The 14,825-nt window shown below is 43.1% G+C and overlaps 1 protein-coding gene across 4 annotated transcripts; it reads right to left on the reverse strand.

The window, feature by feature from the left end:
* Nucleotides 1-3,806: 3,806 nt before the first annotated feature.
* Nucleotides 3,807-14,587, reverse strand: Chtop (chromatin target of PRMT1). 4 transcript variants are annotated; one of them, XM_031374623.1, is made up of 6 exons: nt 14,231-14,587; nt 12,623-12,704; nt 11,198-11,351; nt 8,023-8,206; nt 7,048-7,185; nt 3,807-4,950 (listed from the first exon to the last, which is right to left on the reverse strand). In XM_031374623.1, the coding sequence occupies exons 2-6, from the start codon at nt 12,685-12,687 to the stop codon at nt 4,745-4,747; spliced, it is 747 nt and encodes a 248-aa protein (XP_031230483.1). In that variant the 5' UTR covers nt 12,688-12,704; nt 14,231-14,587; the 3' UTR covers nt 3,807-4,744. The 4 variants fall into 4 exon arrangements, with proteins under 4 accessions (XP_031230483.1, XP_031230482.1, XP_031230485.1 ...); XM_031374622.1 differs by having other exon boundaries at nt 8,023-8,209; XM_031374625.1 differs by lacking the exon at nt 7,048-7,185.
* Between the last annotated feature and the right edge of the window lie 238 nt (nt 14,588-14,825).

The raw sequence follows: 14,825 nt of genomic DNA on the forward strand, positions 1-14,825 counted from the left end.
GGAAGCGTTGCAGGAACACTTACATCCGTTCAGGTGGCACTGAGTGCCTGTGCCTGGAGGCCACCCGCATCCAGTACTCCTCCTGGGTGAGACAATGCACACCTGTGGAAGGTGTACAAGAATGATGCCTAGCTTTACCCAAGCTAGGGCATTGGCATCAGATACCTCTGTTCTCTTGTCAAGTCAAAAGGACAAGGATGGGGATATTCTGGGAGTACGGTATGCCACATTTCAGTGGAGGAGGTAAAGGAGTTGTAAGGTAAAAGGTTAGCACAGCCAGTGATGTAGTTTGTGGCTCTAGTTGCTTACTGACAGGCATTCCTGGAGGGCAGCCATCTGCTTGGGTGAAATCTCAGGTGGTGCCAGGATTCCTGCTTATCACAAAAGGGTGAGGGACGAGGATATGGCCCTGGCCTTGGCAGTGCTAAGGGTTCTAGATGACTTTTATGTTTTCATTTCTATTTGGTCTTTCCCTCATCTGTTCCCATACCTTTAGAAAAAGTGGTCCTCAACTAGTAGGTCAAGGTCTGGGGGAGGAGGGGTGTCAAATGACTCTTTCACAGGAGTCACCTAGTAGCAACAAAATAACTTTATGGCTGGGGGCTTACCACATTAACTGTATTAAAGGGTCACAGCATTAGGAAAGTTGAGAACCACTGCTTTAGAGATGTGCTAGTGAATTTCAAGGAGATTGCACAGCATTTTGCACCCTTTCTCATCACACTTCCAGAAAGCTTTGTTTGAATCTCCTTCCCATGGATATTTGTCTTGAGCAGATAATATGGCGAACTTAAATAAAATAAATCCCTTAAAAAGACATCAAACATGAGGCTGGAGAGATGGCTTGGCAGTTAAGAGCACTGATTGCTCTTTCAGAGGTCCTGAGTTCAATTCTCAGCAACCACATTTGTAGCTTACAACCATCTGTAATGAGATCTGATGCCCTCTTCTGGTGTGTCTGAAGACAGCTACAGTGTACTCCTATACATAAAATAAGCAATTCTTTAAAAAAAAAATTTATTTTATGTCTAAGAGTATACTGTAGCTATCTTCAGAAGAGGGTATTGGATCCCATTACAGATGGTTGTGAGCCATCATGTGGTTACTGGGAGTTGAACTCAGGACAAGAGCAGTCAGTGCTCTTAACCGCTGAGCCATCTTTCCAGCCTCCAAAATAAATAAATCTTGAAAAAAAAAAAAAAAAGACAACAAACATAACCTATTATGTTCTGGGCCTACTGGGCGATTGCTGCCATCAACATAGATCCCATAGCTACCCTTGGCCTGCCTTCATTCCCTAGGTGTCTCCTTGGCCTTTTTTTTTTTTAGATATTTTCTTTACATGTAAATTTCTCCATTCCCAGTTTCCCCTCCAAAAAACAAACAAACAAAAACAACAAGAACAAACCCCTGTTGCCTCCCCCTCCCCATGCCTGCCACCCCACCCTCTCCCACTTATTGGCCCTGGCATTCCCCTACACTGGGGCACAGAACCTTCACAGGGCCAAGGGCCTCTCCTATACACGTGCTACCAGAACAATCAGACCCACCATGTGCAGTCCTTGGTTGGTGGTTGAGACTCTGGGAGCTCTGAGGGTGCTAGTTAGTTCATATTGTTGTTCTTGGCCTACTTTATAATACCTCTCTATCCTTATCTTGCCCTGAGCTATATGGTCATCCAGGATCCCCAAGATGCTTGCTTGGGTCACTAGCCACGGTGTGAAAGGAGATTGGAGCCCACCCAAGACTGGGAACCTCTAGTTCTATTCCTACCCACTCTGCCATCTTTAGTGAGCAGAGAGCAGTCAGGAGGCAAGAGGCTCATACTCCATAGCACACCTAGGGAATGAAGGCAGGCCAAGTGCTGGGATTAAAGGTGTGTGGAAACAAGATGGGCATGGTAGCATGTGCCTGTAATCCCAAGGAATCCTGTAATCCTGAAGGAAAGCAAAGCAGGACTCTTGAGTTTGAGGACATCTTAGGCTTATTAGTCTTAAAATACAAAACAAGAGGCAGAATATATATATATCTGGATGTGGATTCCTAGAGCACTGGGGATGGAGAGGAAGTATGGGATCAGAGTTCACAGAGTAGTATTCTCATGAAGATACTTGCACATGAGGCTATTTGGAGAAATGAATATGAGGCTGGAGTACAAGCTGAGGCTGGAGCTGGGTAAGGTGAGAGGAGGTACAGAGGCCAGATGTGGTCCTCTCCAGGTTCCAGGCATTTAGGGACCCTTGCCTTCTTAGGCCTACCTTAAACTCTTAAGAGCCACTCTGAATGTGTGGTTGTTGGGAAACCAGCATTAGTGCTAAAAGCTCCAAGACACATGATAGAAGGTGTCTTAGGGCTCTTACCATAGTGACTGGGTAGCTAGGGTTTTGTCCCTGTAGTCCGAGAGGACTGTGAAAATCATCCTATGTGCTTCTCAAAAAAATTGATAGGGGGAGGGAGCTGCTTCAGCAGTTAAGTGCAGCTAACACCCATGTGCAACTCCAGCTTTGGGAGATTTGGTAGCTTTCTTCTGACCAGAGGGCACAGGCATACGTTGGTGACAAACACCTGCAGAGAAAACACAAATCTCTCTCTCCTCTCACACACATACAAACTCTACTTAACAATTTCTCTGTCTATATGGTACCCACATATTTATTGCCTTTGTTTGTAATTTTTGACATGTACCTAGGCTAGCCTCCAACTTGTATGTAATCTCCACAGTGCTGGGATTACAAACAATTTCTGTCCTTGTCCCAACTCTTCCTACCTATCTTTAAACTTTCTTGAGCTTCAGCTCTAGCTGGTCAGATCCTTCCTATTCTCCCAATGCACTTCTCTGACACCATGAGACCTTGGCTGGTTCCGGAAGGCAAGTCCTCAGAAGATGGCAACCAAGGTTTCAAAGACTATTCAGGAGTCAGGTTTGCTCTTTCACCTACCTGAGGCATTACCAGGAAATGAGGACAGCAAAGGTAGAAACCCTGAGAAATGTACACAGCAGGTGGAGTTCAAGGGCCTATGGCTGGTAGGGGAATTGATGGAGCTTTTCCACAAAGTGGGAATGACGGTAGGTAGAAAGAGGGTCTAGATTAGAGTCCTCACTTTTCTTTGCTGAGATCTACCCTTAAGCACCAGCTTCCTACACCCCAGATCTGTCTTGGGTCCCAGAGATTCCCCACCCCAATCAAGTAAGGTTTCAAATTCAGATGACCTTGTTCAGTATTCCATCCTGGCTCGTAATGCACAGCACAGTAAGAGGGCTGTGATCTTTCCTCCTAAACAGCCATGGTCCAGTCCACTAGTACCTTCTAGGCAGGTAATTCTTCCTAAAGGCTTAGTCAAAGGAGAGCATAAGTTTTACTTTCTACCACAAAACAACATTCCCTCCACACCTAGAATATTTTTTCTTTTTTTGAAACAGGGCTGATGTAACCCTGGCTCTCCAGTAACTAATTCTGAGATCAAGCTGGCCTTGGAACCCACAGATAACCACCTGCCTCTACTTCCCAAGTGGCAGGGTTAAAGGTTTGTACCACCCTCTTACCTGGCCCCAACCCAGGAATTTGAACTTGAGAATTTCAACTATACAAGGGACATATTAACTAACACATCACAGAAATGGTTTATAGCCTTTTTTTTTTTTTTTTTTTTTTGAGACAGGGTTTCTCTGTGTAGCCCTGGCTGTCCTGGAACTCAGAAATCCATCTGCTTCTGCCTCCCAAGTGCTGGGATTAAAGGCATACGCCACCACTGCCTGACATTATATAGCATCTTAAGAACCCCCCAAAATAAACAGAAAGCCTGGGTTAAATTTTGAGAGAACAATTTGTTATAATGAACCAGAAATACAAGATTCCACTGAAACTGAACAGCTGACAAAATATGGTTGAACTTAAAGCCTTCAAGAGGGTCAAATAAAGCCAGTTAAGTGGATTAGACCAAGACTGCTTCTGGACAAATACAGGTAACTGTATTTCAGCATGAGCAGCACAAGAGCCCTTACCAGCAGTCAGTTTGTTACCAGTTTCCCACCCTTATCTCTTCTGCCACTTGTGCTACACCAACAGCTGCTTCTTCTGCCTCTTAGGCATGACAGAAAGCCAAAAGGAGAGCTTAAAAATCTTTTCTTAGGGTGGAAATTCCAATTTAGCTTGTCAGCTACCATCAATGTGGTTTCAAAGTAGGCAACACCAACTTTGACCAAATCAAGTTGCTACCATATGTAGGCCATTCGGTGGCCCAGTAGCAATACCAGCACTTCCAATTTACTACCTTCACTATCAACATAGCAAACACACCTTTAGCTCCAGCTATTAACAAGAAGCCTTAAAAGAAAGATGTAGAACTCTATCCCAAAGACCACCCAATAGTGAAAACTCTGGCTCCTTCTGGGATCATAAAAATCAACAGAGGAAATATTTAAAAATGTCAAGAGTATATGACAGGCAGAGGCTGGAAAATTGTTCTACTCACAAGGCCAACGCATTCCTGTTCAAACAGATGTCTGGGTGACTGCATAAACAACAAAACAAACTCAACCAAATTTAAAGGAAAATAGTTTCATATAACACAGTATCAAAAAGTAGACGGAACAGACTAAATGCACCAACTGGTGGCAGGTAAGTCCACAGCCTATTGTGACAGGTCCTTCCAGCATCGATCAGGTTTCTTATGTTTTCGAAAGGTTGTTTTAAAGATGTGGTGACTTTAACAAGAGTCTAACAGGTGGGCAGGCAGGCAGGCTTCAATCATTGGTTTCAGGATCTGTCTGTGCCATGTAGGCATCCAATTCAGCATCCAGGTGTCCTTTAGTTTTCGACATGTATGCATCCAATTGGTTGTCCAGCTGCTCCTTGGTCAATACAGGGCGAGTGAGGGCACCTCTCCCTCGGCCACGACCTCGGCCTCTGCCTCCAAAGCCCCCTCTTCCCCGACCTATCATACCCCGACCTGGCCAAACGAGAGAAAGAGAGAGAAGAAAAAGATAGTTACATATTAGTTTGATGGGTCCTAGAAAAAATGCCCCTTTATAGTTGTGGGGCCTAGCTGAGACAAGCTCAAAGACAGGGCAAAGAGGAGAAATCTGAAAAAACAAGAAACACGCTGGGTAGAAAGCAGCACATAAAAAGCACACACAGTGAGTCCTCTTTAAGTATTCATTTCTAAATGCTACTATAAGAAAAAAATCCTGCCCCCTCCCACTTTGAGACAGGGTCATGCCATGCAGACCAGCTAGCCTTAGACTTGCACTCCTGGGCTGGATTAGGGTGCTTGTCTAGTAAGCACGAAGCCCTGGGTTCAATCCTCAGCACCACAAATGTATACCTATAATCCTAGTATCTGGGAGGCAAAAGCAGATGGATCAGAAGTTCAAGGCCAGCCAGGGCTACAGGAGACCCAGTCTCAAAATCAAAACAAGAGCCTCCCAGTTGCTGGGATCACGTGTGTAGTATTAGCTGAAAAATATTAAACAACATTAACCTCCCCCAAGACAAAGAATTGTCTAAAGCTTGGGACTTACTGTAAATTCATAATTAAAACACATCACATATAGTTAGGAGGCAATAAAAGGGCACAAAAAAAATTAAGGGTATTCATATTAAGCTTTAACTGAGACCTTTCTGGATTGTCATCACATTTGCTTTGTAAGTAAGTTTATTAAGTTTAATGAAGTGATTCCATGTATCCAAAGACTGAAAAAACTTAGCTACTTCTCCAACTTTAAGACAACTATTATCTGAAAAGTAGTTTCAATTCACTAATCAAATACTTAACTTTCTTTCTTTCTTTCTTTCTTTTTTTTTTTTTGGTTTTTCAAGACAGGGTTTCTCTGTGTAGCCCTGGCTGTCCTGGAACTCACTCTGTAGACCAGGCTGACCTCTTAACTTTCTTAAAATCGACTTTATTTAGTTTTTCCTAACCTGTGAAGTCTCTCTCAGAAACGATGTCAATACAATCTGGAAACATTCTATCTTATCCTGAAACTCAAAACTTGTACTTCATTCAATAAGCCAAGTTATATATAATAGCAGAGAAAATAAACCCTAGTTATCAAATATCATTTCCTAAGTTATTCTTCATCACCTTCAAGACTGTGGATTATGAATACCTGCCCCACATTTTAGAAAGAACCAAAACAAATATTCACAGGGTAGATCTTACTAGAGTAAGGTGCTTCATGCGATCAGCATGTGTTGGGAGTTTCTTACTCAGTTATAAGCCAGAAAGCTCCCATGACATTTGGTATTAACACCACCATCATTAAACTCTTTTCTAATCTGGTCTATGAGGTCCCAGGACACGAATCAAGGCATCAAAGCTAAGATTACTAACAGTCAGCTGACTAACTAACTGGTTGTAACAACCTTGATCAGGAAAACTGTCTTTTGGTTCCTCAGACACAAATCCTATGTTAAATTAACTTGATTTTAAAGCCAACAACAGGTGCCAGGTCTCATCCCACCACCTAATTGTGCTGCTAGACTGAATCCAGTGTCATGCATGCTAAGCATGTGCTGCACCACTGAGCTACATCCTCTGCTTCTGACCACCCTCCTTTATCTTTGCCTCACTTTCCTATATCTCCCTCTTATTTTTTGTTTCTATGGTGTGAAATTGAACCTAGGGCCTCACAAATGCTAGGTAAAAGTTGTACACTGTACTTCGTTTCCATTCCACTTCTCTCATCAAAGTTAAACTGGTCTTTGGGCTATGGGATGGTGTGTAATGGTGGTGATGGTGGCGGCAGCAGGCAGATACAGAAAAAAGGAAAATTCCAAATTCATCACTGCATCATTTTAATACAACTTAAATTTCTAAGAGCCTGGAGAAGAATGCCTAAAATGTGGCTCTAGAAAATGTGCCTGTTAATCCTAACAGATCTTTGCATTATCACTGTGTGAATTTAGAAAATAAGCCAGTTTCAAAAAACAAACAAGACAAACAAACAAGCCTGCCTATGACTTGAAGCTGTGCAGAAAGGTGGCTCTGAGTTTTGAAGGGAGGAAAATAAGGGGAGCTATTCTCTGAAGTTGGTAGCTGACTAACCTCTACCACCGATTCCGCCACGACCCATAGCTCCACGCCCTAGGCCCCCTCTCCCAGGACCTCCACGACCTCGAACACCACCTCTTCTTAAGCCCATTCGGGGAGCTACGGCTCGTCCACCTCGGAGCAGGTTTTGACCTTGGAGAGGAGGCATACAATGTATATGCAGGTAAATCCAAGAGAAACAAAGTAGATTGTAACCAAAGGAAGGCGGTGAGGGTTAAGTAAGAATTAGTTAATTTTTAGTCTAGGTGGGACAAACTGCACAGTGCGTGCGTGAACAGGTTAAACAGCTCTTTATTCAATTTAGTTAATTCTGACCACAAGCTATCTTTGAAAAAGCTGGGACTTAAGCAAGTTCATATGTTTAGTAAATTAATAATCAGATACCTAGGATCATGGTAGATCTGAAAATAAATGCTACAAGTCCTGCTTTTGATACATTTTTTAGGGGGGCAAGAATTTTATAAAGGGATCAGTGTCCAAAGGGTATGATACAGATACGTAGGCACTATGGATCAAACTGTCCCTTCTCTTTCCCCTGTCAAATTAATAGTTTTTCACTTCAAGAAGACAGATGGTTAGTCATGACACAGGCCAAAAGACTCATATTTTCTCTCTTGGTATAGAGGATATTCAACCCAGGGCCTCGCACATGCTAACCACACATTTCTTAGACTTATTTCTAGAATTTGAATATGCTTTCATTCAAGCAGCAGCAGGTGTTTTAAAATGGAATGGAGATGACATGAATTACCTGTTGTTATGCAGGTCATAGCCTCTCACCATTGCACATTATTAGAAAAGAAATGATATTGGTAAAACACATGCAGCAGTACTAAAAATATGATTTCAAAGTTATTAATTATATTAAATTCAGGATTAAAAATGCTAAACAAATGTGTTGATAAGCAGCCCAAGAAAAAGGGGAGGAAGATAGAGCCCAACCATTATCAGCTACACAAACACACTGACCTCGGAGTGACATCCCACCCCTAAGCAGGGTTCTGGTGGCACGTCCCCCACGTAGTCCTCCTCGGGGCAAGCCTCTCTGAATTATGGGTAGGCCTCTTCCTCCAATTGCTCCCCTGGCCAGGGCACCTATGGGTCGGCCTAACCGTGCCTGGATGTTACTCTTACCCAGGCGCTGCTTTAAGCTCTTCTGAAAGAAAAGGTGTTAAGAGGATTGAGATCAATAAAGCAATTCCGTGGGATTTGGCAATTTAAAGTACAGGACAAAAGAGGCAAGTCAGACACTTGGGGTGGAAGGTATAAACCTGTTGTGGGTAACATAAGGATCCCAAATGAAAGACTTTTCCTCAAGAACATGGATAAAAGCAGAATCCTGACCCAGAATAGAGGCTCTAAGAAGCTTTAATATGGTCTACAACTGCGAAGCCAGCACAGATAACCTCACTAATTTGGCTTTTCAAATAATACAGCAGTAGCTGCAAACTTGCTGCTTCTGAGCCACAGGTTAACAATGATGTGACTTCATCCACATATGCCTATGGACTACACTGTTTGCAAAGGCTTACTCACACACCATAGGAAGTGCATCACATTCTGGGTAAACTTAAATTACAAGTTCACTTGAATTCTTGAGACTCAAAGGACAAGATTGACTTCTCAGTTAAAGAGGCCAGTGTGCTGAAGTTTTCCTTTGAGTATCTATCTCCAGACGGTCCTTTTTTTTAAAACCTTAAGATGCAAATAAACACAAAAAAGTCAACATTCCTTTCCTTACATTTCTTAAAAAAATTTGTAAATTCCACATCTCCCCTTGCCAACAGTTCTCTTAAGCCAGTACAATGGTCTTAAATATACACTCCAACTGTATCTTCATAGAAAGCCAGCCAAATTCATGTTAAAATGAAAGCAAACTGCTAACCACAAAGAACCACCACACAGAGAACAAGGACATACTAAAGATAACAATTTTCAATAGTTTCTCCAAGAGACCCTGAAGGTGACATCTCCTTCAGAGGAAAAGGAGACAATATGGCCTCACATACAACCAAGGCCCTAGTAATTCTGTTCTTGCACACAATCAACTTTCTTTACATCCTAAAGAATGGCATATACAGAAGTCTGTGCATATATATTTTCCTTCAATTAAGAGCTCTGAAAAGGATGTTGTGGCATTATCAATTTTCTAGCACAAAACTTTAAACTGCTTCCAATTTGAGGAGAAAGGATCTTAACATTAGACATCTAATACAGGAAGGTACAACCACCCCTAAAGGCCTGTTTTGTTACTCCCCCAATTAGTACAATAATTATTTTTTGTGGTGCTGGGCATAGTAGGCAAATATTTTACCACTGAACTGTACCTCTAGAACCTAGCACATAATTATGAAGCTGAACTGCATTCTCATGCTCAGTTACTGACTATACTCATTTTCCCGTGTCCTTTGCTTTAGGGAAGAACTATACAGTAGTGTAGAGCTCATCTTCATCCTTAGTTGCTACCCATCCTGGACACTTATACATACTGATAGTACTACTCAGATTTTACTCGGGAGCTGTGTTGTATAACAAAGTAGTTACTAATTATATATGGCTACTTAAATTAAAAAAAAAAAAAATTAGTTTTTGGTTCTGGTACGGTGGCTCCCACCTTTAATTCCAGTACCCTGGAGACAAAAGTAGGCATATTTCTGAGTTTGAGGGCACTCAGGTCTGCATATAGAGTTCTAGGCCAATTGTAGCTATATAAGTCTCAAAACCACACTAAACAACAATGAAAAACCCAACAAAATTTGTGTTGGCCTTGAGTTCATAATGCCCCATTTGGTGAGATTACAACTGTATGCCCTTTGTTTGGCCTTAACATAAGGGAAAACAAAACAAAAAAACAAAATCCAAAACAAAATTTAGATCCTCAATTATACTAGCCACACTTGGAAGCCCTTTTGACAGGACAAATGACTACTGAAAAACTTGAGAGCCCCCACCAAAACCGCAGCTGGTGGATATTACTGGTCTAGAAGTTAGCCTGTTGAAAGGACCTCTGTCAGAGTATTAGAGACTTCATGACTCTTATTTACTCTTGGAAAATATGGGCCTATGGTTTGTTGTTCTCCTGAGTCAGGAAAAAAACAACCTTAATTACTTCAAGGCTGAAAGGGAGACAAAGCAGAAAGCCTTGCTTATTTTCGGTCAGTGAGCCCAATATTTGGGGTAGGGGTGGGTGTTATAAGTGCTGACTCTATGCACAGCCATGCAGTGCTACCAGTTAAAATCCTTACAGTTGCATGGCACCGCCCTCTGGACACCCAGCCACAGCTTGGACATATCCTTCCACAGCCACTGTCCGGACTTGCATATAAAGTCTACGAATGATAAAGAGCAGGTTTTATTTCAGGCCTGAACAGGATTACTTCTTATTTTGGAAATGTGAAAGAGAACTCACACTTGATTATCCAATATATTTGTGCTACTTTGCTAATGAAACTAGGTGCTGTTTTTAGTACTGAAAACCTCAGACTAAGGCCAATTAGAATCTATTCAGGGTGCTGGAGAGATGGCTCAGCAGTTAAGAGCACTGACTGCTCTTCCAGAGGTCCTGAGTTTAATTCCCAGCAACCACATGGTGGCTCACAACCATATATAATGGGATCTGATGCCCTCTTCTGGTGTGTCTGAAGACAGCTACAGTGTACTCATATAAATAAAAATAAACTTAAAAAATCTTATTCAGAAGAATAAGATTAAACTAGTTTGTAAATCATTTGTTTAGACAGCAAAGCTAACTACAACAAAACTTCTTTCCTGTTTTTTGTTAAGTGTTGAGAACTGAACCTGGGACCTGTGCTTGCTAGGCAAGTGCTCTACCATTGAACAACACTCCTAGACCAAACAAAAGAGATAAAAAGATGAAAATAAATGAATGAATAAATGAAATTACTCTAAGAGCAAGGGCCAGAAAATAATTAGTCGTCATAGATAACGCAGGCTACAGAGGTGTCAAACTCCCTATAAGAGAAAGTTATTAAGTTATTTAGTTGGTACCTGTCCAAACTGAAATTCTTTGAACATCTGTACAGGTAAGTTTCAGCTTTTGCCCTGAGCCATCTTGTACTCATCCATTATACCCTGACAGCCTTGGTGGACTGCCGAATGCAGATGGTAGGACTCATTCTCTCACCTGCTTAAGTTTTAATGCTGCCTGGACAGAGGGTCTATTCTCCATCTGCTGGGCCAGTCTTCTGTTTCTGGCACTGGCTAGCTGCTGCTGCTGCTGCATCGAAGCCCGAATATTCACTGGCATCGGCTGTTTGTTCTTCAGCATATTAGTAAAGCTTCAAGGTCGAACAAAATGGGTGTTTAAATAAAAGCTTTATTATAAAACACTTATTGGCATTTTCATGGCTTGCTAGACCAGGAGCTCCAGATCCCACGAACTTTAAAGTGGTACATTTGGATCAAGGCTGATGTGGGTTAAAGACTCCTCTGTTTCCACAAACTTGCAAGAACCAGAAACTCAGAAATGCAGCCAAGTGCAGCACAATTAAAAGCGATAACAAGGGCTCAGGTAACAGCTCTTAGAGAAGTGGAAAGTATGACATACACGCAGTAAGCAAATATGATGACAAGAAACAGAGATGCAGTTACAAAGACAAACAGAGATGCCTACACCTTTGGAGAGTGAAAGTTCATTCAAAGGACAAACAGGAGGAAGATCAGAGCACCTTCAAAGTCCACTGAAACAACAGACTCATGAGTTATGGAAGTTTATTACATTCTAACATGTTACTTAGTAACACATGAATACAGGTAATTAATGTATCTCAAAAGATGAGTAGAGAAGCACATGTGCTTTAGAAGCAAACACAGGCATTAAATGCCTTGGGAATTCTAACAACAACATAATAAAATGGTGAAAGACACCAAATAAATGAAATTCTCAGAAACAAAAATTACCTTTAAATACAAATAACCACTCTTTCTGACTCAGGATTTCTGAGAAAGTTAAATTAGTTAAGTCACTTATGAGCCTAAGAGGATTTTCTATCATTCCTGTTATGATTAAGTTTAATGGAAGTAAACACACAGCTGTTGAAAGATTTCAAAACAAAACAAACTTAAAAGCAGAATGGGAAGAAAGTGAAATGGAGCAAAGCAAGTGCCTCTTACAAGGCCCAAGAATAATATTCAGGGGCCTTTGGACATAGTCTCGGCTTGCTACCTGCCTCTTACAGGCCAGACACAACACTGCTGGCCTCGGACTAGGCAGCAAGCCTATTGCAGCCAGGATATACCATATCATCATGCTGCACCACCCCTGTATCAATGTTAGGAAAAAAAAACTGAAGGGAGGGTATGAGGAGTCTTAAAAAAATATAGATCCCACCAGGTATATATTTCAGATAGCTTAATATAAAAATCTACTGATAAGGGGTTTTGAAACAACTGCCCAATTTGTTCTGTACCACATTAGATGCAATTAAGAACAGAGGTCTGTAGCCTTCTGTCATTTAGCTTACAACTGGCTTTTTTTGTATTGGACCCCAGGGCCAATTTAAGTAATGTTTTCTTAGGAAGGAGCTGAAGTTGCTGTTGGCTGCCTCACCGCTCATTTAGAGACATCTTGGTGGTGCTTTTTAGCACAACTTTCGGCGCTGACTGTGCAGCCATCTTCAAATCCCGAGAATCTACAAAGGACAATATTCATGAGTCAATCAAAATAATGAAATTTGCATTTTCCTAAGAAGCAAGGTATAAACCTATGAAAGGCCTAATATTACTAACTGCTGAAGATGTTATCACGAGAACTTAAGTTTGCCAGGTGGTGGTGGTGCACACTTTTAGTCACAGCACTCCTGAAGCAGAGGTTTGGAGGCTAGCCATGTCTACAGAGCAAGTTCCAGGACAGCCAAGGCTATCTAAGAGAAATCCTGTGGGGTGGGGGCTTAAGTTTATATGATAGTTATTTCGATTTATCAAAATTTCAAAGCTACAGGATGGAGAACATCTGCAAAAGTCTCCAAAATGGCAGAATCAGATATAGCCAAAGCCTAGGAGTTTGGCTTTCAATTTGGAATAGTTCTTCTCAGCCTGGATTGTATATGACTTAGCTAAGCAATGTTAAAAAAACAAAAAACAAAAAACAAAAAAGAAAAAAAAAAAAACCCCAAACTAAATTCTTGATGCCTGGATCCAGACTAATTAAACTACAATCTGGCCATGAGGATGGGATGCAGCAACTGGGGTTGGGGGTGCTACCCAGGTACACCTTACATGTCTATAGAAAGTTGAGAGCCATGGATCTAGAGAAATGGAGAAGCTGGGAATATATAGCTCAGCAGTAGAGTACTTGTTTAGCACTTTTGAAGCCTTAAGTTCAATTCCCGGAGCAACACGGGAGTGGTGTAACAGTCTGAGGCTGTAGAGGGTTACACTGTCACACTGTGAGGCCTGACTCTAATACACTCAAAATAAAAGAAATGCGTAGTTTTAAAATCGATTCTCAACTTCAAATGCAAGTGGAGCTCTAGTAAGACATGGCTGGGGAAAGACAGAAAAAGGTTTTCTAAATGAGTATTCAATCTGAGAGCTCTATAAGAGCTCTGTTAAGAGCGCTCCACAAAATTTAACTGTAGTGGCACATGCTGGGGAGGGGCTGAGGCAAGAGGGTCACAAGCTCAACGCGAGCCTGCGTGATTTGACGGACTAAAATTATTATTATTTTTTTTAAAGCCGGGGACTTTAACTCGGGGAGCTAGTCTAGCCAAAGCATGACTTTGAGTGCAATTTCGGTGCCGCAAAAACGAACGCCCAGAGCCGCCGCTAATTCTTGCACCCCTCATTTAACCTCCTCCTCCAAGCCTCTCAAGAACCCCACTTTGGTCAGGCGTTGTTATCCCTATCAAACGCTATTCTGGGGCGAGGCTCTGGCTCCGATGGAGTGCGCTTATCTCGATAAGCAAGAAGACTCCGGACTTGAGGCCAAAACCAAACTACCACCAACACCGCCGCCGCCACACAAGCCAACCAAACCCAGCACCATCCATTCGACCGGCCCCGCTCGCTGGCCGCGGTTCCGGCTTAGCCTCCGCCTCCCAGCTCCGCCCCCTCCCCCGGCCTATGCGCACCTCAGCCCCATCCACACCTGCCACCCACGCCGCCGTGCCCCGCGCCCCCTCGGCGCTCCATCTGTGCCTTCCCCACAGAAACTCACCGAAGGAGATGGACGCCAGCGCTCCTCCCGGGGTTGCCACCACGGCTGCGGCGGGCGGGCGGGCCGGAGGCCGGCCGAACCTGAGCTGACGGCGGGCCGCTCGGGTTAGCTAGCTGGGCGGTTGGTTAGATGCTTAAACGGTAGGATGCGAGGCTCCCTCGTTGTTGGGTTGAGTATCGAGCTGACCGATCCTCCCGCTCGTCAAGACTGCCCTTTCCTGCCTTTCGTCTGGGCCACCACAGCCGGCGCCGCCAACTCCCGCTTGGTGTCCAAAACAAAATGGCTGCCAGGCCCACCAGTGCAGCGTGACCGGCTAAAATGGCGCCGACGGGCTTGCGTCAGTGCGCGCGCAGCTAGGGGCGTGGCCCTTTTGGCTGGCGCAGGAACGGCAGGCGAATCCCCCTGGACTTTGCTAGAGATCCCTTAAGTTCCGAGTAGCGCTCCGCCCTTGGGGGCGTGGTTAGTGGCCGTACTCGCTAAGTACCTTCCAGACTACCTTCTGGACAAGTTTATGCCCCACTTTGGTGGCCTTTTTGGTTTGCAAAGAGCAGCTTGGATTGGAAGCACTGTTTGTATTCTTTTACCCCCCCCCCCC

This window comes from Mastomys coucha, unplaced genomic scaffold (genome assembly GCF_008632895.1).
Source record: "Mastomys coucha isolate ucsf_1 unplaced genomic scaffold, UCSF_Mcou_1 pScaffold16, whole genome shotgun sequence".
NCBI classification, from domain to species: domain Eukaryota; kingdom Metazoa; phylum Chordata; class Mammalia; order Rodentia; family Muridae; genus Mastomys; species Mastomys coucha.

What these genes read in the sequence shown, in the direction of transcription:
- Chtop (XM_031374622.1), bottom strand. Translation starts at nt 12,687, where the DNA reads ATGGCTGCACAGTCAGCGCCGAAAGTTGTGCTAAAAAGCACCACCAAG. An exon ending in AAGATGTCTCTAAATGAGCG is followed by an intron (nt 11,352 to 12,622) that starts GTGAGGCAGCCA and finishes TCGACCTTGAAG; the next exon opens with CTTTACTAATATGCTGAAGA. An exon ending in CAGCATTAAAACTTAAGCAG is followed by an intron (nt 8,210 to 11,197) that starts GTGAGAGAATGA and finishes CTTTTCTTTCAG; the next exon opens with AAGAGCTTAAAGCAGCGCCT.